The sequence below is a fragment of the Nylanderia fulva genome, unplaced genomic scaffold (genome assembly GCF_048542155.1).
Source record: "Nylanderia fulva isolate GAGA-0341 unplaced genomic scaffold, ASM4854215v1 Scaffold180, whole genome shotgun sequence".
Taxonomy (NCBI): Eukaryota; Metazoa; Arthropoda; class Insecta; order Hymenoptera; family Formicidae; genus Nylanderia; species Nylanderia fulva.
The window spans coordinates 48059-71671 of record NW_028190056.1 but is presented as its reverse complement, the minus strand read 5'-3'; the positions used below and the strand labels follow the sequence as shown (position 1 = coordinate 71671).

Genomic DNA, 23613 nt, shown 5'->3' with positions numbered 1-23613 from the left:
ATGAATAGATCGACGAGAGCCCCGAGCGTGATGCGAGCGGGTACACCTTTAAACGGTTCTGTAGTAGGCAGTGGCGCTGCGACGCCAACGTACGCAGCACCGACTCCTAGCCAATTTGAGGGGGCTCTTATAAAAAATCGCAATCTTGGACAAGACATTTTGCCGAGTCCTGGACAGCCTAAACGCACCGAAAGCCTTTACGTGGCTCAGACTCGCGGATCGTCCGGGAGCGGTGGTGGGAGCATTGTGCCGAAGGTGAGTCTTTTTCTCATTTGCTCTTGACTATATTATACATATATATATTCCGTTCAACGAGAGAACGTGCATCAGTCTATGGATGGGATTCAAAATAGGGAGAGATACCGACGCAACGATTCAATACTTCGAGCTGGTCCACTGAAAAAAAATTTTCTTGCGTTAACCAAAATTCTGTTCGAAAATGGACGAAACAAATGAATTATTGGTTTACTCTCAAAAAATCAATTGTTTGTGCAAACAAGATACTTGTTGCATTAAAAGGAATTCTGATACATTCAACCTGTAATTATGTATGTTTCGTCCATTTTTGAATAGAATTTTTGTTAATGCAACATTTTTTCCAATGTGCCATTTATTGCAGGCACTGACAATAGTTAAATAAACAATGAAGGGAGAGACGGGTATACCATGAGCGAAAATAGAACATATATAAATAGAAAAGAAATAACAGGTTAAAATGTATCCAGAGGAAGTGAAAAAGAAAATCGTAGTTACTTCTCTATTGCTTTTTATTGTAATTGTTCGAAATTGCGCATGCGCGGCTTACTTTACTTGATCAGTTTGGCTTACTGAAAAATAAAGGTTATACATTACTCACATATTAAGATATATTCATTCGTTAAATAGGTTCTCCAGTTTATTCATTTACTTATTTTTATTTATTTCAACATGTGACTAATATAACCTTATTTTTTAGTCGGCCAAAGCTAAGTAAACGCACATACATATTTTTAAACAGTTACAACTAGAGTCCTATATAAAGAGAGAAGCAACACCAGACCTCCACTACCACCTCCAGCAGCATATTGAGACCGCTGTTTATTTTTGTAACAATAATCATTTTTAACTTAACCATTAAGTGTCAGCTCCAAATATCAAAATACGTCAATTCCATTGAACTACTATTCAAATCCAACTTCACTGCGGTCTCAGTATGGCTACTTTAATTAGGTAGAGGATTTGCTAAACAAAAATCGCGACGTCAGTATTGCCTCTCTCTTTATATAGGACTCCACTCACAACTACAGACGTCTCACAACAGAAAGCAACAAAGAGACAACTATCTAGACATAATAATATCTAGACCGAGTGTCAAAGAGTGGCGGTAATTCTTAGTCTATAAAGGATGATTTAAGGTAATTTAAGATTTAAGAGAACAATTATATTGATTCTAAGCTTCAAACTCTATATAAGCTTTAAAAGTTGGGAATTGACCAACTTGCTTAAGCAAGATTTAGAAATTAGAGCTTAAAACAGCGTGAGAGGTCAAAAATACGCTGCAGTTTGGAACTTTTTGTCATAAAACTAAGGATTTAAATTACATTTTGTAGATTAGGATACACGTAGGAAAGGAGTCTGTGCCCCTTGTCTATATCCCTCTCACTATATGCGTTCGAGTATTGTCTTATTTAAGTGAGAGAAAGCGCAAGGAGCATAAAATACAGTATGCCTTTCTACTATGCATATACATCTATAGAGCACTATAAATGTAGGTATTCTCGTCCGCCATTTTTCTTCCAACAATATGTAAAGGTTAAGTATGTTTTTATATGTCAAACGTCAATAACCTTTACTGTCTTATTTTTGCGATAAGTATTATTTAAATAACATACCTTTAATCCTTGAAATTGTTTCAAATATGTGTTGCTTCAAAAACGTGCAATGAAACGGAGACACGATATGTTGATTTACGAAAAATATGATACTTTCTACTGTTGCGCGTTTAAGAAGAACACATGTCTATAATAAAAAAATCAATTAACACCTATTTTCAGTTTAACAGAATTGAGATTTAAAGTTAATTTTTAGATTAATCGCGAGATCGAAAGGCGTATATACATACAATACAATCAATGCATATTAATATATATGAAAGTTATGAAACCTAACCTTTTCATGCAGTTGGAAGAAAAATGGCGGACGAGAATACTCACATTGGGTTTGTTCTTTATTGCTGCACTGATGAACTAGTACACACTAGTGCAATAAGTTAGAGTGAAACAAAATATATTTATCTCTTTAATTTATTGCACTAGTGTGTATTAATTCATCAGTGCAGCCATAAAAACAAACCCATTATAGAGTCTTAGTATATGTGAGAACAATAGGCATTCCTTTTCTATTTATATATGTTTTATGCGAAAAACTGCCCAAAACGGACGAATTCTTATCCATTCCGATGCACGTTCTCTCGTTGAACGGAATATATATCAAATACGCGCACACGCGCGTATTTGTGTTGCGTGCGTGCGTGCATGCGTGTGTGTACACACGATACATGTATAATACTATGTACACAAACTCTTGTCGCGTGTATTACACATACATATCACCACACATTTATCTTACGCACTAATAATGTCTTGATATTTACATAAACAAATGTTACAAATATACTGTATCTATACACACACATACACACACATACACACACACACACACACACACGCACGCACGCACGCGCGCATATATATTAAAATATTTAAGTCATATGTGACATTTCGATGCTGATCTATAAGTATATTATATGTTAATAAACAAAAAACAAATATTAGAAAAAAAATTTTTTGCAAAAGTTTTTACATTTCGTACATTGACGTCATCATGCTGTGCATTTAACTAACTTATATTTATCTTGTGTAAATATATATATTATTATTCACATTGTATTTTTAAATCGTCTGTTGCACTAACACTTGTAAAGATATACTCGACACTATAAACACTATCTGCATTTTTGCAGATTTTCTTTCAATACAAATTAATTATTTCCCACTTGGATAAAAAGGCGATATTTATTATTTACAATTACAAATTTCGTTTTTTTTTACGCAAAATAATTCCTTAAACTGATTTTTCGCAAATTATAAAAATTAATGCATTTAGTAAAACAATTTGCGTACCCTTCAATCTGAATTCAAGATAAAATGAAACGTTTTTTCAAAATCAACATGAAAAATAATTTCGACAGTCATTATGCGTTAATTAAGCAAGATTACAATTTTTATTACTATATATTTCAACGATTCTACGTACGTGGCAAAAACAATATTAAATTTAAAATTTTTTCTTCGCAGCAGAGAAAATAGCAAACGACAAACTTGATAGAATCAATAAAATTTTTCTATAAGAAAATCGCTTTTTTAAAATCAGTTAAAAATTCTTTTAAGTATTTTTCTCACTATATCGCACATTATGGAGATTTTTTGATAAATAAATAATTATACATATATGACCGCCACGCATAAATCATATAACTAATAATTTCCGACAGTTTTAAATAATAATAATACAAGCATATATTGTTAATGTCCATAACAAATAAAAATAACGTTGAATTATATTCGAATTATGAAATATATTACATTAATTCGAATTATTTCGAATTGATTGCGAATGCAACATTCCTCTGCTGCGACATGAATGAAAACACAGAATACTGGCACCATTTTCATATTTCGAGTATAATTATTCTTTTTGCCCATATTTTTTCTCTTTAATATATAAAATAAATTTCTTTTGGACACACTTTTCTCTCTCTCTCTCTCTCTCGCCTGCATTTTTGACGCACCACCACGTTCTCCCTCTTTTTTCCTCTTTTTTTATATTTAAATTTTTCTCAATACTCATCTTTTTTTTATCTAGCCTTATCTATTTGTATCTTTTCTTCTCTCTGTCTCTGTTTGTCTTTTTGTGTAACTGTGTGGCGTTTTGTGCTGTGTTTTGTGCATGCCATCCCAGGAAGCAGGCCGGACTGTCCCCGCCTTCACCGCAACGTCAAAGGGCCGCGCAACCCTATAAGTATAAGTATAAAATATGTATCCACAGAAAAAAATAACACACACTCATACACCTACATACATACACATACAAAACAAGGAGAAAGCTTCAGAGAGACTCGCTCACACGCCGCGAGTCAAATCGGCTGAAAATTGCAATATGATTTCGGTCCGCCGTTTCCGCCCGATACAACCCGATCAGTATTGAATAAATTCAGCATCAAAAAATTAGAGAATTCCGACAATTGACCTCCATCTTGAGACAATTTTGAATACTCGCATCTTCGATGCGACCGCCTCGTTTTTTGGAGTCGATATTTTTCTATAAATTTACGAATACTTCATACAATGTTGTCTTAATTAACAAGCGTGTGAGCTTGTGGAGCTTAAATGTAATTAAAATTCAAATGATTAATTATATGCAGAGTTGTCGCATGCACAAATATATGCGCAGAATCAACTTGTTTGTTTTTTGATAAACTCGTTATATTTTCGCATAATTAAGTTGGCGTAAGACAGATTTTTAGAAAGGGGCCTTATATGAAAAAAATGGGAAAATAAATATTCTCATAACGATCACGTTTTTCATGCTACCAAATTTTCACAACACTATGAGAAACGGGAAAGTACTTGTACCTGTGTAAATTGCTATTAGCTCCTAACTTTGTCGCAATGCCGAATAATAAAGACATTCATCGATGAAAAACTTTGATTAAAATAAGCATTCGAAACGAGCAACGATGCATATATGTATTTGTGAAAGACAAATTATTTTTCTATGGAAACATTATGAATCTAATAATATAATAAGATTCGTTGTCTACTCGTACAAATAATCTATAGCTATTGTCAGTTTGATTATCGATATTAATCTTAAAACAAACTCGCACAATTTCGTTTCAATTTAATGATAGAATGTATCTACATATAAACGACAACAATTCAAATATTTATCGTTGCACATTAAACTTATTAAGTACCTATTATATACGTACTTAGTAAGTACCTATTAAGTTAACATTAAATTAAGTTTTAAAATGCAAGAACACAATACATTACAGTATTACACCGTTTAATTTGCTACAACAATTATTATTATTATTATAAAGAGAGCGTGAATTAATTAAGATTAAATTGATGATCAAAATATAACCGAAAAAAGAGCTATATAATATATTTAAAAATTTTTGAGATTCCTTAAATTGCGTGTACTTTGTCTTAATTGAAACAAGGAATTATAAAAATTATTATTGAAAAAAAATCATTTTTTTGAAGTCTGTAAATTTTGCAAAATATGTTTGATGTAGATTAACGATAATAATATTGCTTTATTGAATCTATTCGAAATACAATTTATAGTGCGCGTATAACATGTTTTATTGTAACATGCATGATTACCGACAGATTAATCAATGAACAATATTAATATACAGGGTGTTTCAGAAGAAATAGTCAGCATTCTAGATTGTATATACCATTTTAAGGAAAAAAGTTTATATAAACATGTGTTCTATTCTGTGTCTTTACAACAAATACATTTATAAACTTAATATAAACAAATTCTTTGAAAAATTACATTAAATTTTAAGCTTACAATAAACTTGAACAACTAATAATAATTAATGAGCAATAATTTCAATTAATTAATAATAATGTTGGCATAAATGAATACAAGGTATTTCAATTAGCAGAAATAAAAAATTTCAAACTAACACAGGACTTGAAAAATGTAGCCTAATGTTTACATTCGTAATCATGATAACAGAAAATAACAAAAATTTAATTGTTTTACAACATTTGATTCTACTAAGTTTATAAATGTATTTGTTTTTAAGATGGAACATGTTGTATCTTTCTAACTCTATCTTTTATAACTTTATAAATGTATGTCAAAATAGAACACATGATTATATAAGCTTTTTTGCTTATAATAATATGTATGTATAATCAAGTTTTAGAATGTTGACCATTCTTCCTGAAACATCCTGTGTATATATATAACATTTTTCAACAAAAAGAAGCAGTTTAATATCTTTTGATTTATTTTTCTCGTTGGATAGGTTGAATTATAAGTTAAAAAATTATAAATTTGTACAATGGAGTGAGAGAGAGAGAGAAAGAGAGTGGAGGAGGATACAAAAGCATATACAACTATTTACAAGCATAAACGAAGGATACATATATATCTTTCTGTATGTACAATATATGTACTATATGTAAATATGCGTATAAATATTTACGCAGATCTTATAAATTCGAACGACATGTGCTAAAGTAACTAAAAAAGGAACTATATAGAATCCCATCTACAACTTTTCTACATTGCATACAATTTTTGTTTTTTGCAAATATAACTCTGCATTGATTAAATATGCACATGTGCCAACATATATATATATATATATATATATATATATACGCAGATTTAGCAATAAGATAAAGTCAGCGCACAATGTCATGTCCATTGAATTAATTAACAAAGTTTAGAAGGTAAGCTTAACACGTGGCGTGGAGGCGGGGACCATTTTTTTGCTTTTCGATTTTACTTTAACTCTTTTTGACTAAATGTTGAACCTCTTTCAACCCTTCTTTCGAACCTTATCGCTATCTGTCTACTTACCTATTATTTTTCCTGCATTATTTTTGTTTAGATTATTCAATCGACCCTCTCGGGCTTAATCTCTGTATATATACATATTTTCAGATATTTAATATAATTATCTCTGTTTTTAGTTCCTAGTAAAATACCATCCATGTTCAAATCCTCAATCTGAATGGCTTAGCTGACTTATTACAAATTATTATTGCTACTATATATAAACTAATTATTTATATTATACTATATAGAAACTAATTACTTATTAGTTACATTTCTTATTATTATATACTACATGTCAAGAGATCAGAGCAGAATTTAGATGACCGCTTTGCGAAAGACTCTCTAATTATTCATCACCTCCACGCCACTTTTGCTTTTCCTTCTTTCTGATTTGAGACGTTCTTTTTCCCTAACGCATGCTTATCGTGAGTCTATACATTAACACACAGGGACTTGTTGAAATAAAATAAAAATTGCAACGGAATAGGACTCATTCGATAGAAAGCGAACAAGCAATCTTGATTAAATCTATGATGCTAATCACTAATTGCTGCTACGTGTTATATTGTATGTAGCACTAATTTCATCGTACGTCGCGCAGACATATCTATACGAATCATACGATATAATTTGCCGTCCATGTAAAGGGGATCCTGATTCTGTCTGTTTTATCGAATATTATTTTCATTTAACTATTTATTTCCTGTACAGAATAAAAAATTTTTTTCTAGAATTAAAGTATTCATAATAACAAATCTGGGCTATTATATATGTATATAAAAAACCAAGAAAATTAAATAATTGTAGTTTTCTTATCGGTTAGGTTAAGTTAAGTTAGGTCATAATATGACATATAATACAAAAAACAGATAAGAAAACTGCAATCATTTAACTTTCTTGATTTTTGTATATACATATATAAAAGCTCAAATTTGTTATTATGAACAATTCTAGAAAAAGACTTTTTATTCAGTATAGCCAATAAGTACTTAAATAAAAATATTTCTTGATAAAACAGACAAGGCATCCCCTTAACACGACAAAAGATACATACAGAATGCAAAAATTATTTTGAAGAACGTGAAAAGAGAAAGAAAAAAAAGAGGAGAGAGGAAAATTTACTCGACCGCCTGAAGTGTCAAATTTATTTCTATGCGGTCTATTTTTTTATACATGAAAAATATTAAAGTTGCACATATACACATACACATAGATGGTGAATAATTACGATAATAAGATTAAGAGCAAAGCACACCCATTTTGACCGATTTTGCCAACAATAGCCTACAACAATACGATTAATTTTTATGCAACCTTTACAATCGGTATGTCGAATTTCTAATCGAATTAAGGATGGGACAAACAAACAAGTAACAAGACATAACTCCAAAATTTTTGATTAAGCTATAAAAGAATACTCGCTATTTTTATACACAGGGTCGATTTAACAATTTTTAATATATATATATATATATATATATATATATATATATTAAAACCTTAAGTTAAATCACAAATCATAGTTTCGACAATAATACAAGGATTGCATAAGAAATACGACAAGAAAGGATTTATATATAATTTGTATAAATACACAAATGCAATTCTAAATGCGACATCATTGAACCAAAAATTGGATTCTGAGTCAAGTTGTTAATTTACATTCCATGTGTTCAGAAATTATTCGCTTATGAATCTCAATTTGGCACGATCGTTTCAGTCGCACGATTGTTTGAAAATAAAAAGTACGAGAGAAACAAAATATTCTTTATCAATATGAAATCAATAAAATTTTTCTCTCGCATACTTAAGTGCCAATCTTTCTAATAATTAGTTTATTCTACGTAACAAGAGCTTTTCGAGGTATTTAGTATAGAGTATAATCATATATTTTGATTTGAGATATAGATGTATAATTATTTGTATGTAGATGTGCAATCGTATAAATGTATGTAGAAAAGGTCAAACAAAAACGTGGAAATAGATGTGATGTTATGCATATAATTCGGTAAATTTTCAAATCACATTTCGAACAAGATTGATCTTGTTGAATGTAGAAACTGTATCAATTTCCGTTCACCAAACAACGACATAGCAAACATTAACTCGATGTATTAAATGTATATATTTATCTATATTATGTATAAAAGAACTTATTGTGTGCTCAAGGCAGATTAAACAGCATCGCACGGATTATATCGAGCTTCCTTTTACTATCTTTATTTATTGTTACTTTTTTTTATAGAAGAGTTCCTATAGAAGACTTTATAAGAAAATATTAATTATACGCTTTCTCCAGCCATATTTACCGCATAAAGTTTATATATAAAAATGTGAAAAAATCACGATATACACAAATATTAAATGTTAAAAACCAATTAATGATAGTTAAAGTATGTGCGTTTTGTACATATAAAATTTACTTTCAATTGCGTTTAAATGCGCAATTGTAATAGTCGAGTGACAGTTTTATGGAAATATAGGGAGATATAGGTAATATAAAGATCAGGAAAATGTATTAGTAATAAATTAATATCGAGAAAAGTTAAATCAAATAAAACTGAAAATTGCAATTTATGATTAAAAATAATGAAATGCTTCAGGTTATTATTATTATTTTTCTCGTTATCATTAATCAAATTTTATTAAGCTTCTCTCACTTGTGACCTTTACGTAAACATGTATATATTCCACAAAAATATTTTATTAGTATGTATAATATTTTATTAGTACTTTCTTTAATTATTTGTTTATCGTATTTTATCAAATATAAAGAACTTTTTTAAGTGAATATAATTAATATTATTATAAAAAAAGAATATTGTTATATTAACAATCAATATGATAAGAGAATAATAGCGATTAACGAGGCTAATTAAATGCGTTGCATTTATCAGTCTATTCTTTTTTAATGTGGCTGACAAAACTGCATAACACTACGAGCAAGTTACACAACGTGATAAATGATAGACAAAGAATTTGCAAATAAGTGAGACGGATCCCCTCTTCTTGGCTCGTAAGAAAATCTTGAAATTCTCGCCGGATTTATTCGCATACTAAACAGATGAGTCAGACGTTGTTTGCAATTTTCGCACGCGGTCGGACAATTAACACATTGCATCTCTTATAATTCAAAAATTTTTTATAGTACATTTTGTGCTGAACTAGGTGCTGTGTCTTAAACTTAAAAAAAATTCGTCCTCAAAATAGCCTCGAATAATTCGGAAAAATTTACAAGCTCATAAATGAAACGAAACCGCAAAGATTGTCTCTGGCAATTTGTCCTGACGCAGATCTCCGCGAGCGTCGCGACGCTCGGCAAAGTTATTTTGAAAATAGTGGGGCATCGCTCTATTTCGGTCGTGCTAGCCAGGGCCATTTAGTCTACGGCCTGGCTTTCTTACTAGGAAGCTGCGGATCTGAAAAATTCAACCCAGCCTCTTTCTAGTGCCTCTTCTCTGATTGAAAATCTGGTTGGAAAACAGATGATGGTCACGAAAATGATAAATGCGAAAGAGAAAGAGAGAAAGAATTTTGTCTACGAATGAGTCAATCAGCGCAGAGCACTTTAGGTTGAGACAAGTGTAAACGTAAAAGCCAGGGCTGGCTATTATTATTGCTTCCGGGATAAATTCAGATGTAACGCGAATTCGATGATTCTCGATTACTGAGAAACATCCACTTAATTTCACGTCAACATATGAAAGTGTGACAACATGTTATAATTTAATGACTAATTGTGAAACGTAATCACAGTGCGTGAGAATAGATGCAGTCGCGAAAATTATTTGAATTTTGTCATTGAACAGCATGTCGAATGATGTAATGCAACGGCACAAACTGTGTAAGCTTGTTTAATATTATTACATATGTAAAATAATATGTTTATCGAATCTACATACACACTGTATAGAGATATTTATCAACCATACGTTATATACATACATGCATACATACGTGTGTGTATGTGTGCGTATATACATATATTACCTAACAACAAATGACAAGTTAGAAAAGAAAAATTTGCACTCGAGAAACGACAGTAATTCTCATCTCCGTAGGTGATTAAAATCCTGAAAGATTTTAAAGCAACTTGAAGATATATCTGCTTAGTAATTATTGTGATAGAACAAACATGTTTTGGAAGGATATGGTCGAACCTGACGAAGAGGAGGAGGCACTGCTATGCAGTCCTGCTCTGATGGCTAGACGAGCCTCAGAGTCCTGGATTGTTGCACCTCCCGTAGAGGTATGCCAAACAAATCTATATAATATATAATACGTATCACTGTACGAAAACAACAACAACAACAATAACAATTGCGTAAATAACGCGAAAAGGTTTGAAAAAAACAACGAAAGAATGAAAAAAACAAAAGATAACGAACAGGAAAGACATATATTATTTGTTCGTTACTATAGTGAAATCGATCTCATGCTTATAATTAGCGATAACGTATATGCTCGACAAAGTGTGGAACCAAAGTTTATACAAATAAGATGCGCAATAATCAGTCAAGAAGTTTAATAAATAGGTTACATTATATAAATATATACATTATATAAATATGGCGCGTGAAAAATGCGTTTAATTCTGTCCTTAACAAGAAGATTGCGCATTTATTTAAAAGAGACAAAAATGCATGAATATGCTAAATTATTCGACGCGAAACAAGAAGCTTTTTACATAGCTTATAAATATACCACAATTTAAATATTACTTTGTGTATAGTATCACGAAAGATGAAACATCTATACAATTATGCAATCTTTGGCGAACTTTGCCAAATATCCATTGCACAACATATTTTGAATGTCTCGTGAAAATGCGAAAACTTAAGCAAAATATTCATTAAATGATCGTGATAATAATAATAATAATAATAATAATAATAATAATATATGCCTTTTTCTTCTAAAATAAAGGCAATATATAATATTTTTTCAGTCATAGAAGAATTAGTATCATTTTTTTTTTGTTATTTAGTTGCTTTTAAAAAAATAGTAACAGATGTCTTCTTTCGTTTCTTTGTGTCTCGAAAAATGATTTATACAAATTATCTAGTATGTACTAACAATAAGTTAAAAAAAGCATTTTTCTAAAATTGATACAATGAATCGCTTTGACAGAAATTAAATTCCGTGGTTCACCACAAGACTCGAAATTCAAAACCTTGACCCTTAAATTTGAAATAGCCCTTTTTGAATAGATTCTCTTTTTTGTTCATGTCTGGTATTTTTCTCCTTGCCAGCCGTTGCATTCAATATTGAAATATTGAATTAATAAAAGACAAGCATTTCTACAAAATTCTTTAACTAACACTATCCTGTAACAGTTTTATGAAAAATTTTGCCAGACTACTAATCCAGATTAATATGTTCAAAATAAAGCGTTACAAATTTTTATCTCCAAAAATATTGTTTCTCAAGAAAAATGTTTCAAATAAAAGTTGTATGGCTTCAAGGGATACATATGTAGGATGGTAACAATGATTTGATCTTGAATAGTAGTTTAAAGGTCACATAAAGATCACCTTCAATTTTTTAAATAAAATTTCCTATTTTCTATTGCATATTCTTGTAACTTTTCTTGAGAACTTTTCAAAGCACTATAATAAAATATTTTTTCTTTTAAGTATTTTTTGAATTATAAATTTTAAATTAACAATTTTTTGACATAAAATGTAAAATATCTTGTAGCTATACAACTTTTTATTTCAAACATTTTCTAAAAACTATTTTTGGAAATAAAAATTCGTAACGCTTTATTTTGAACCCGGTATAGAATAATATCAAAAACTATTAAACAAATTGTAATTGCACAATTAATTATTTTATGTGAATTAAATAGAAATCTTCTGCTGTCTGGATGAATAGTAATTGAAAATGAAACTGATAACTTTATAAAACAATATAAAACAAAATTTTTGATATTAAACACGAGTAAAATAACAAAAATGCAAAGAAAAAGTATTCGCTTGTAATTGCTTAATTATATACAATGTGTATGAGTGTGCGGATGTTTGCGTGTATGTGTGTATATAAAGATAATAATATGTACAAAGAGATAGAGAGATAGCTCTGATATACAATAAAAAAGCTTCGAAAAGTAAAGAAATTATATATACATATATATATTTGTTGATAATTATAGTCAATTTGTGGACACAATTTTATTTAAAATTGATCTGTCCTTTCTAAAAACTTACATTAATATAATTTAATCAACAATATTAACAAATTGCAAAGCATCTTATATATGTTCACGAAACCGAACCTTGAATGCGTTAAAATCTCTTGAATATATACGTTTGATCAAATTAATTAAATCTTCCTCAAAGATGATCGAGTTCACTTGACATTATATACCTCCGTCCTATCAAAATAGTAATGTACTCTATATAATTATTATCTCTATTGCCTGATTATACATCCATTTTCTCTTTCCTCCGTATCCCCTTACGATACATATATTGTACTAATGTATATATATAGTGTTGATAAGTATATAATCGCTCTCTCTTGTTGTTTCAAAGTCTATCTCTTTCTTTCTCCCCCTCTCCCTTTCTCTCTCTCTCTCTCTCTCTCTCTCTCTCTCTCTCTCTCTCTCTCTCTCTCTCTCTCTCTCTCTCTCTCTTTGTTTTTTTTTATTTCCTTTGTGCAGGCGATGCCGACAACGGCAATGCCCCTGCAACGAAAAAAGTCACTGCCGGACGTGGCGCAACCGATCCAGCTCACAGCCACAGCGCCATTGTCGAGGGAAGAAGTCAGTATCTTGAGCAGTCTGAGGAGAGAGGAGATTCGCAGACAGATCGACGAAAGTGAGAGGCTCAGGGCCAATCCGCTTTTATATCTAGTCAGTCCTCAGGTTAAAGTGAGTATCCTTCGAGCTTACCCTATGGCTGTCGAAATTGTTTACGTTGATGAAGACGTCCTTGCAGCGATCGCGCGGAAAACGAAAGAGCAAAATGATATTCTGCTAGAATATATGTTTATTGCGGATCTACGACTGCGCATTTCGATTAAAAATCTAACACACTAAACTGCGCAACAAGATTATACAATCATTTTTCATACAAAGACCCAAAAAGGATAGATAAGTATGAAAAGTACCTTGCACTAATCTTATGTGAAATGGATTTCGGTTAAATCAGCTCGTTTTTTCATATGTTGTAGCTTATGAGCTGCTGAACAAAAGATGCAATAGCCTCATTGAACAGCCAGTCAAACAACTCGCAAAATCTGTGTTTTTCATGTTTGACTAATTGTAACTGTCTTGTTTAGCTTTGAGCTTATTACATTTTTGTTCAGTAACTCGTAAACTACAATATATGAGAAAACCAGTTGATTTCATCAGGATTCAATTTTATCTAGGATCATATAAATTCAAAAATTCCGCTGTCCTATATAAAATCCTAATTCTATACAAAAATGAATCTTAATAAAATCTGCTTTTTATATTTTTTATTTAGCAGGTCAAAAGCTATAACATATGAAAAAATCAGCTAATTTAACCAAAATTTTACATAAAATTAATGCGGGGTACTTTAATACACATATCTCAATGCATAAGAGGATGGTGAGAATATATATATAGTATATATGTATGTATATATTGTAATTAAAATTACAAAATATTATGACTACCAGCAACAAAACTACTAAACGACGCATAATTGAGACGAAGAAAAATTTATATAACAAATTCCGTATATTTCCAGGACTGGTTCTCTCGACAACAACTCGTGATGCTAGTACTCTTTATCAACATATCCCTAGCCTTGATGTTCTTCAAACTGCTGACGTAGCAGCCAGCCGATGATCGGGTTCACGGATTCGTGGTGGACGTGACCTGAAACCGGCGACATTGCGATCATCTTGGATCGCCATCGAGCCAAAATTTCGACAAAGAACGCGACACGGAGGGTTATGGCCAATCGCACTAAGAATCGCTGGAAACGACTTTCATGAGCAACTTGCTCGGTCGCTTGCGCTTCGCGAGCAATTTGCGACAAAGGAATATTTGAATCGATCGATACGAACGGAAAACTCAAGAATTACTTCAGCGAGGATTTTTGAGGCGATCATATTCAAATTTCGAACGATCGCTAATTAGACGAAAAAATAAATAAATAAAGAGAGCAACGAGAGCGAACATCCTTTTGAGATATCGCGGGGACCTACGGATTTACTTTCAAAATGTTGTAAAGTAAACAGGGTTTAAGCGCGTCGAAAAGAAAAATAAATAAGCAAAGAGCAATGTATAGTTTAAGGAGAGTTTAAATGACAATGCACTTGCAAGAAACTTACATAACATACACTGGAAATAGAATTTCATATTCTGCCTACGATAGTCTTGCATTTCCGGTTTGAAAATTTGGCGCATAAATCCTTTTTAATTGGCACGTTGTTACTCGAGAGAAGAAACATTTTTGAGAAAAAAAAAACGATGAAACTCCGAATTTGTTATTAACGCGAGAAGGAGACATCGAAAACACAAAAATCATCTTTTGGAAACTGACGAAGAGTGCACAAATCCCACGTACTCTCACACAACGCCCGTGTATTATATATCCTATATTTTTACACCAAATACTTTAATAATTGTATAATACACTACTTGTAAGAGTAGATCAAATCCTACTTTGAATGGATCGATATTGTGCCCGATATACACGCGATATGCGTACACAAATACAAATCCTTCTTCGTAATCTTTTCTTTTTTGACGATCGGCTCGAGCGCAGTAATAGCGATGATATATATATATATATATATATATATATATATATATATATATATATATATATATATATGTTGAATTGTATTTATTCGGGAATTTTTCAACAAGTTAGCCACTTGTCTGAGAATTCACCGATTATTTCTTCTCTTTCTAAGTCGATTTTTAATTAATATACAACTGGCACTATTCAATTTAAAGCAGCATTAAAGACTTAGAGCATATAGACATGGAGAGAGAATAGGATATACTTTCTGAAAAATAAAAGTATCCTTATATAATGGAAGGGGAAAGGGACCCGCAGTTTCAAAATAAGACAACAAACTATGGTTCTGTCTCATTTTATTGTTCTTCCTCGAAATACGTATAAACCGAAGCGAGATTGTATTTGTTATAGGTTGTATACGTGCATTGTAGTGTGCATTTTCATCTATACACGTGCATGGATGTGTGTCGAGTTAGGTTAAAGCGGGGAGCACACACTTTTGCATAGGCGCATAAGCGTAAGCATAATAATCTTGATTGGTCTATAAACGTATGCATAAGAAATTCAAACAATTGAATTTCTTATGCTTATGCGCTTATGCAAGAGTGTGTGCTCCCCGCTTCAGTTAAAGTGCTACACGACATATAGGTTATGAACATGCATTAATAATTTATATTAGTGAATACGCATAGCGAACCAAAGTTATGTTGGACACAGTTTCGGCTTATGGAACATATATATATTATACCTTTCCCATATACATAAATTCTATGAGTATCCCTAAAAATTCTGTACGAAAGAAAAAGATATAGTAAATTCCTATTCGTCCTCTAAACTGACAGACGTATAGGCAAAATAAAATAGAAATGTATCGAGACCACAGACTTCTATATATTACTAGACTACTAACTTCTTATGTATAAGAGCCAATTTTACCAACCTCGGTTAACTTTAACTTCCGGTTTAATTATATCTTTGTCTCTTTTCAGATACGTTCTTTAAAAAGACTTAAAGAGACAAAGATATAGTTTAAAAAGAGACAAAGGTTGATTTAAAATTATAGAGTCAACCGAGGTTGGTAAAATTGGCTCTAAGGTGTCTACGATTTTATATTGTAAGTGAATATATATGTATTAACACATGCAGACTGAATTTCATATGCTTGCGTGTGTGCATGTATCTACAGTACACGTTACGTATATATACTATACAGGGTGGTCCTGAAATAGTTGGTCAAAATCAGGAATTGGATTGGGCTCGTCATAAGAATGAAAAAAGTTTCCATAAACGTTAGTCCAAAAACGCATCTTTCAAGAGTTACAGCTCATTTAATTATCAATTTCGAAGAATAAATACTTTTAAAGTTTTGATCGTACCTATTATAATTTGTGCTTTTTTAATTAATGTGTTCAATAAGTAGGTTAATCGAGTGATCTATTGTCACAATTAAAATTTATTATTATTGTTAGGGCACGGAGGCAATACTTCAAAATGCGTTTTTGGATTAACGTTTATGGGAACTTTTTTCATTCTTATGACAAGCCCAATCCAATCCCTGATTTTGACCAACTATTTCAAGACCACCCTGTATAGGTTCATGCGCAGAATAATACTTTTATGCGCAGAAAAGACCACGTTAGTACATAAAATGTATTGACACTTTATACAAAAGAAATTTAAGAAGTTAGCAGTTTAATAATATATAGAAGTCTATGATAGAAAAAAATAACAGCTGTATAGCAGTCGCTTAGAAAAAACGCATTCCTAAAAGACGAATAGGTATAATCTCTATCTTTCTCGCACAGATGTTGGGAACACTTTTAGGCTAGTATATTTTCCCTCCATATGCTCTAAGATTAAAGAGTTATTAAAATTCTTGTACTTATATATAACAAAGTTAATAGCAATTGTATTTTAATAATGATCGTAATTGTAGCCATAATGCCGCCATATAAAGGTTAGGATTCTAATTGATTATATAGATTTGCGCTTTTGTAACACGCGCATCGTAATATATAGTACGTATTGCAATAAATTATGCAGAAATTTATAAAATTATGAAATAGAAACAGAGTATATACTTTTTTAATTTGTACTTTGTCAATTTTGCGGAATTACAATTACAATTACAATTATTGTTGAATATTGCGACGGCTGAGATTTGAATTCATCACCGTTTTTCGCTTTCTCCGACGAGCGGCTAGTAAAATAATATGTAAATCCAATGTGTCATGTCACGCACACACGCCAGTTGAAAAAAATCACACTAGATATATGGCTTTCGCTTTCGATGGATGAGAAATTATATACGTTCCGAATCATCGACGCGCAAAAAGTTGACATTGTTTTTGTTTAATTTTTTCTTCACATTTTGTGCGTCTAAGAAAAATATATATTATCGTTGGAACGCGCATGATTCATATCACGATTAATCGCAGAGTTACATATCGTGATAACATCATTCATCGAGATGCAAAATCGCGCAATCTCGGCATACAATGCGTAAATATGTATATAAACATGACTTATAGAAATATCTCTCAAACATCAAAAGGTCGCGAATACAATTTCGTTTTCAACGAGATCCCTTAGACGTCTCGGAATTAAATTCGTGATTATATTGTATATAGTAAAAAAATTATACTTTACGAAAATATGCAAACGCGATAATTATCTCGCGTATCCTACATTTTCTCTTCCATGATTTTCCGACGAAATTGATCGGCCTTTCTGCGCTCGAGCAATCGCAATTTCCTAGCCTCGAGGGCATAGTGTGTCATATCTCTATATATAAATAAATTTGTAAATAATCGTGTAAAAGCGTCGATTGCGCAGAATTTGTCTAATCTTTGCAATACCGTTCTCGCGCTCTCAATGCAAATTTAATCGAGAAGCATAAAGCACCAAGAGTCGAAATCACCTTTCAGCTCTGAAGGTTTTTATTCTTCTTTACATGGCAAAACTAAGCTTCCTATATATATTGTGCTTTGACAGTGCCAATGACATATAGCTAGTACTTCCGCGAAAATAAATATGATATATGATGATGGCGACATAAATAGTCGAAATAAATTCGTTTTTAATTATACTCTAAATCCGAAAATCCTGATTCGAGCGCGAGCACGTGATTCGAAATGACTCATAGATAACATGAAATATTCGATCAAAGAAGACGATATTTTTGACGCTATCTGCATTAAGAAAATGTGAATAATGTAAAAACCATTGTTATTATTCTTCTTTGTCATCAAGGCGTACAATTTTTCTAAACAAGTTGAAGGGACTTGTTTATAGGCCAGAGATTCGTAATGTTGACTTTACGTCTGGCATTTATTCTATAACTTGCTAGTAACGCAAAAAAGATTGTAATATTTATATATCGAAAAATTTCTCTCCGATATCATATAATAAAAGGGTGTTAAAATAAGAGAGGAGTGTCAAAAATGTCAAATGTAAACCCAGCTTAACTAGAAACGCATGTGAGTATCCTAACTTTAAAGAGGCAGGGTCACATATAGAAGAAGAAACCGGAAGAAGAAATATGTTGAATGTTCCGGCTTAAGAGAAGGACCAACGTGAATTTTTTATCACGAGGTGCATTCGTATAGATATTATAGTTATTATCGTATACGCACATTCGCCATTACGGGGTCATATGTATTGTGTACATATATACACGTATATAAATACGTATATATGTATGTACACGATTAATTAATTAATACCAAAGAAAAGCTATAGAAAATTATTCGTAATATTATTGGCAGAATATTAATAAGAACAGAGAGAGATTAGAATAATAAAAAAAGAAAAGCGGAAGTCGTTTTTATCATCAAAATTACATCATTAGGTAAAGAAAAATTGATTTGTATAGCTTTATTTATCAAATGAAAAGATTGATAAATAAAGCAATTTATAATGCCATATCATGATATGTATATACATATTGTATGTATACATATATGAGAGATTGCATGTATATTTTATTCTTGTTAACTCTTAATATATTATCGCAGTTTTGGCGCGCATATTCCCTCCACCCCGTTATTATATTATTATTTCTATTATTATTATTATTATTATTATTATTATTATTATTATTATTATTATTATTATTATTATTATTATTATTATTACTATTATTATTATTATTATTATTATTATTACTATTACTATATTGTACTACTGCTACTATTACGATTATTATTAATTACTTGAATTATTATTATTATTATCATTATTGTTATCGCCGTATCATCATTATATCGAAGACTTGCGAATATTTAAAATGAATGATGTGGAAGAAATTTTGGTACCTTGGAAAACATGCGACACACAAACATGCGCGCATCATATACATAACACATACACACACAGATATATATAAATGTATGTACATATATATACATACATACATATATATATGTGCATAAATATATATGTATATAGAAACTGTTAGAAAAGGAGACCTATTGTCATTGTTAATTCGCGCAAGCAGTGATTCAATAAACTTGTATCATAATTGATAAACGGCTCTGTTACTGACAACACATTTCGCTTCGCTATTCCCATCAAATGCTTGTCATCTGTGTCGCAAAAGAAAAAGAGAGAAATATCTTTAGAAAAAACTATATTCTTCCAATGACCTTGATTTTAAACATATTGTAAGTTTTTTCCAAGACCCTATATAATTTTTAAAAAATTTGGGCTATTAATATTATTATTTATTAAGCTCTTATTATATATTATATATTATGTATTTATTAAAGAATAAATAAAGTAAAGCATATGTGAAGTAATATTATTAATAAAGTAAAGCATATTTGAAATAACGAGTATTGAATTCCATAATCTGAGCTTTATTGAGCGTAAATTTTACATTATGTATGTATGTACATATTATTTGTAGTAAAATTTTAAGTAAATACATTGATAAAAAAATTACACCATCTCTTTTGTGTGTGATCGATCTGACTATAATATTTTCTTCATACATAAAATGTATATCTAATTCTCTATTTCATAAAATGTTTATCTGTAGCAATTAACTAATTGCTAATAAATTTTAGTATAAATAAAATATTTCTTTGATAACAACACCTTTTTCGCAAAAATTTCATACTATTATTTTTTCTATTGCATATAATATTAATAAATTCATATAAATAAATTTCTCCAAAATATATAATCATTTAAAATTTAAATGATTGTCTTTAAAACTGATAAACAAACTGACAGATTGACTGTAAATGAACAATGAATTATATATTTCGATAAAAAATCAAGACATAATAATGAGACATAAATATAGAAACAATTTCGAATGTAAAGTGAAATATGATAAAAAATATGCAAATGACGTAAAGTCAGATTTGAGAAAAATCAATTTTTCTAAACAAGTTGAAGAAACTTATTTATAGATCAGAGATTCGTAATGTTGACTTTACGTCTGGCATTTATTCTATAACTTACTAGTAACGCAAAAAAAAGATTGTAATATTTATATATCGGAAAATCGTATTTAACACACATGTTTACACCATCAACTTTATTTTGTTAACTTTTAATAAACAATGAAAGATATAGTTAAATTCTTTATTCAGGATCATAATTTTAACAACATATAATTATTTGTCGGATTTTTAAAAATTTTTATAAAAAAAGAATGCAAGTGAGGTCAACAATAATAATCATTAACTACTACACTATTACAATAATTTATATAGTATGTTTATTGTGTTACTGAAGAAACAATGACGCGCACACGAAATAAAAAATTGTATTATTCTTACATATATACAAACGCGCGCGATACACACACATACATACATATGTGCAAATGCATCACAAACACGTGCAGAAAAACTACAATAAAATTTACGCAGTAATATGCAAAACATACTAACCGCGTTCGCGTTAAAGTAAACATTCTTATACATGTTTACGACAAATCGTTACAGCTTTGAATGTGCGTAATTATCGAATCCAGTCAATCATAAACAGATATTTAAGTACATTAGGATATATGTATGTGAAAAGTTGAAAATTTTGAATAAGATTTTTTTGTGAAAAAATTTTGTAAATACAATTATATCGTATCAATTTGAACGCATGCAAGAAATGACGATTATAATAATTTCAAAATAAATAAAAATTATTCACGGCAACTCAGCTGTCTCACAACGTAAAATATTTTGAAATGACATATGAAAAAATCACGATATCTTTTTTTTAAATACATTTTATATTAAGTAAAAGAATAAATATAATTGAAAATTGAGCATCTTGAAAAGATACGTAAAAAATCTAACATTATATTATCACGTGGGCGATTATAAAATTCTGAAAAAATTAATTAACGCTACTCATAATTAAAAATTTTTAGAAAATAAAAGAATGTGACTCAAATTGTTGATCATAATTTATTAGCGAAATATTTTATATATATCATATAATAGCATTTTAGAGTATAAATTAATTTTTTATTATATAATTGACGTAATATACGATTGAAAGTTTATCATTATTTTAATTATTCAATTCTGTGATTCAATTGTTTTACTGCGTATTCTCGATTTGAATTACATTTAGATTGTCGAAAAGTCGAAAAATAAAGAATCAGATATATTTGTATATATGTAAATATCATTATAAACAGATTAGCAACTGTAATCACGCTATTACATATTATAAATTAAAAAATGGACTGTATTCTTTGTCTTCTTTGTAGCATTCGTATAATGTCTTCGCATTTTTAAGAAATTACAGGCTTATTTAGTATTCTCCCAATTTACGCGAAAGCCCATCATTCTTCCTCTCGCGTGTTTTATACATTATTCACGCAGTATATATTATATTAATTTAATTAATGTTGCAACGCTCTTGTTAATAATTAATTATAAAAATACCTATATAATATTCACGACGAATATTTTATATACATTAATATCATGTTTATATTTGACATATACTATTAATATGCTGTATTTATTAATAGAAACTAGCGCTTGAATGATTTAATGTTGTGACAGCCATATTTGATTCAAGTAATATTTCAGAATCAAACCAGCTCTAGCGGGAGAGAGAGAGTAAATCGCAAGTTAAAATGTTTAATTATTTTTCGCACTCGTGTGTTGCGATTAGTTCATTTCTAGGAGATAATAATCGGGATAATATTCGTAGTGCAAATTTAATTGTGATAAAGCATCATAAGTTTCAAAGAAAAAGAATCATTTAATATAGTAATAATGATATTACGGTATAGTAGGTAATTATATTATACGATCATAAAAAATATTTGTCTCGCGCCATGTTTAAGTTACAATTTTAAGTTACTGATATATTGCTTATAAGAGTGAATATATATCATCACTGGTATCTCTGTATAACGCTAGATGGCGTATGGAAAAAGTGAGAACAAGTGTATTACGCTTTGAAAGCCCGGCAACCATCTTTGATACAGTAAAATATGCACTTTTGAGTGTGTAAAGTTAGCACCCCGACATAAAAGTTTCGAACTTCAGAGTGCTATTCACTTAAATTGAAATATAAATTATACATATATTACAATATATAAATAAATACATAATATATACATCCATCTCGGCCAATAGAGCCAAACGCGATGTTATTGTGAAAATTAAGAAACATATAGGAATTCGTATTTTATGGTTGAGATCTCACTAAATACTGGTTTCGAGAGCTGACTAAATATTCTTAATAATATATAAATAACTTTATCTTTTAGCATATTTCTATTTATTTTTAATAGATTTTTAGTTTGATTGATGCAATCAATTCCGAGAACTTAAAAATTTATACAAAAAAATAATTTTTTTTACGGTTCAAAACTCCTTGGTACTCGCCGCGATCATGTTAAATTATGACATCAGAGACGAGAAAATATACACATTGAAAATTTTTCATGCCATTTTTATATAAAGAATATTTTGATGAAGCACAACTTTAGATGACTTTAATACACTTTTAAAATATTCCGAAAACTATCGATCCTTTTTCTTTTACAATCAATCAATAGATATAAAATGACTGTGATATGAGATCTGATATAATTTTACACATGAGCAGTCGTTCCGCATGACAAAGCCTGATGTTTAAATTATATTACAGTTGTTGATTAACTGTCAAGGGAAAAACAGTGATAATTGTGCAAAAGCATTTTGTTTAATCAAACATTCATAAGAGGCAAATAAGAGTCAGCGCGGTAATTAGAGCGCAAAAATCTTTTATT

At 30.2% G+C, this 23613-nt stretch overlaps 2 protein-coding genes across 17 annotated transcripts in view; both read left to right on the top strand.

Moving 5' to 3' along the window:
• Positions 1-8839, top strand: part of LOC114933366 (uncharacterized) — a 47692-nt gene extending 38853 nt beyond the window's left edge. For 15 of the 16 annotated variants that reach the window (XM_085481549.1, XM_085481550.1, XM_085481548.1 and 12 more), the window contains 2 exons: positions 9-255; positions 4000-8839. In XM_085481549.1, the coding sequence (XP_085337675.1) occupies positions 9-255; positions 4000-4059 (307 nt within the window). In that variant the 3' untranslated portion in view covers positions 4060-8839. The other variant, XM_085481557.1, reaches the window with a different exon arrangement.
• A 67-nt stretch (positions 8840-8906) lies between these two features.
• Positions 8907-19892, top strand: LOC114933367 (uncharacterized). The gene is made up of 4 exons (XM_029305895.2): positions 8907-10480; positions 10698-10885; positions 13301-13510; positions 14358-19892. Exons 2-4 carry the CDS (start codon positions 10772-10774, stop codon positions 14442-14444), a joined length of 411 nt encoding a protein of 136 aa, XP_029161728.1. The 5' UTR covers positions 8907-10480; positions 10698-10771; the 3' UTR covers positions 14445-19892.
• Positions 19893-23613: the final 3721 nt, after the last annotated feature.